General features: G+C 30.2%; 1 protein-coding gene across 1 annotated transcript in view; it reads left to right on the top strand.

The window, feature by feature from the left end:
- The first annotated feature begins 987 nt into the window (after window positions 1–987).
- LOC107016905 (cytochrome P450 CYP736A12-like) overlaps window positions 988–1,883 on the top strand; it is a 27,965-nt gene continuing 27,069 nt past the window's right edge. Inside the window, exon 1 of the mRNA XM_015217224.2 lies at window positions 988–1,881. Coding sequence (XP_015072710.1) covers window positions 1,024–1,881 — 858 coding nt within the window. The 5' untranslated portion in view covers window positions 988–1,023. The remainder of the gene's footprint in view (window positions 1,882–1,883) is intronic.

Below are 1,883 nucleotides of genomic sequence, written 5' to 3'. Positions count from 1 at the left end.
AAATTTGTTATGATTTTTTTTCATAATTAAGCTCACTAATTATGGAGAAGTAAATATGGATTATGGAGAATCAAATGAGAGTTAAAACATGTATAAAAGATGCAATTTAAAACAGGCAAAACCGATAGCCTTTTGGGATTCTTTATTTTTAGGAAGGTATAGTTGATTATTATTTAATAATTAATAATTAATAATATAATTGTGTAATAAATAGGGAAAATGCCTAAAAATTCTAAGAAAATAGAAAAATTATTATAAAATCAAGCTCACAACAATATAAGTATAAAGAGAAGAAGACAAGATATAGAGATGAAGATGAAAAAGAGAAGTTTTCTTCTATTCAAGTGTATCCTTCAAATGGTATGTGCTACTTCTATTTATAGTGTTGAGATATCACTCTTAAAGGTCATCAAATTAATAGATACATATTTATCCACAATGAATTATATCACCTTGGAAATATACATACATGAATACAAGTAATTCATGAATATCCAATAGACAATCCACTTAATTAGTTCAATAAATTTATAAAATAAATGTCTTTTTTGATGTCTCATCAGCGCGCACAGAAGGAAGATCCAGCTTTATATATAATGATCATTAATTAATAATTAATATAATTGTGTAATAAACAGGGGAAATGCCTAAAATTTCAAAGAAAATAGATAAATGTCTTTTCTAATCGTATGCCACATTAGCAAGATGAAGATCCAACTTTATATATATATATATAGTTTTTTTTCTTAAAAAAATATATTATTTTTTTTGTCGTCCTATAATGACAAACTACTTGAAATAATAATAATAATATGACACGATTACGTTATAGTTCACCAACTCGTAATTTCTATAGACTTTTCCTTTTTCACAATGAAAATAGTAGCTAGGTAAACTATTGAGGGGCCGCCGTTCACATGATTTATTTTTCCTATATATATTTAAGTATATATGTGCCCTTTCCCATGAATCATACAACAACACACTTGCAAATATTGTCTGATTATTATTATTACCAAACAAATGGCTTTTGTGTGGGCAACATTCATTTTAACTCTTATTCTATTATTCATTTTCTATGAGTTACTAAATATCAAAAACAAGAAAAAACTTCCTCCTGGTCCAAAAGGCATTCCAATATTAGGACACCTCCATCTTTTAGGTGAAAATCTTACTCAAGATTTACACAAATTTTCTCTAAAATATGGTCCTATCATCTACATGAAATTTGGTTTGGTACCAACTTATGTTATATCTTCCCCCGAATCAGCAGAAAAAATTCTGAAAACTTATGATCATATTTTTGCTAGTAGGCCTCATAACGAGACCGCTCAATACATATCGTATGGCCAAAGGAATTTGATTTTCTCAAAGTATGGCGCGTATTGGCGTAACATGAGAAAATTGTGTACGGTCCATTTGTTGAGTAACATGAAGATTCACTCATTCCAATCTACTAGAAGTGAAGAAATTGCCATTATGATCAAAGAAATAGCTCAAGGTCATGTTGAAGTTGATCTTAGCGCTCAAGTATCAAAGTTAAGTGCCAACTTGAGTTGCTTAATGGTTTTTGGGAAAAAGTTTACAGATGACGATTTGGACAAAAGAGGATTTAAGTATTTAGTTCAAGAGGTTACAACTCTAGCTGCAACACCAAATCTTGGTGATTTTTTCCCATTTCTTGGTGTTATTGACCTCCAAGGACTCACACGTAGAATGAAGGATACTTCTAAGGTGCTTGATCCATTTGTAGAGAAGATTATTGATGAACATGTCAATGCTAAGGAACAAAAGAAAAATAAGGACTTTGTAGACACTATGATGGACATTATGCAATCCGGTGAAGCAGAATTCCAGTTTGATCGTCGTCATGTCAAAGCTGT

The sequence above is a fragment of the Solanum pennellii genome, chromosome 4, assembly GCF_001406875.1.
Source record: "Solanum pennellii chromosome 4, SPENNV200".
NCBI lineage: Eukaryota > Viridiplantae > Streptophyta > Magnoliopsida > Solanales > Solanaceae > Solanum > Solanum pennellii.
Note: the sequence above shows the minus strand (reverse complement) of the source record. Positions and strands in the feature narration are given on the sequence as shown.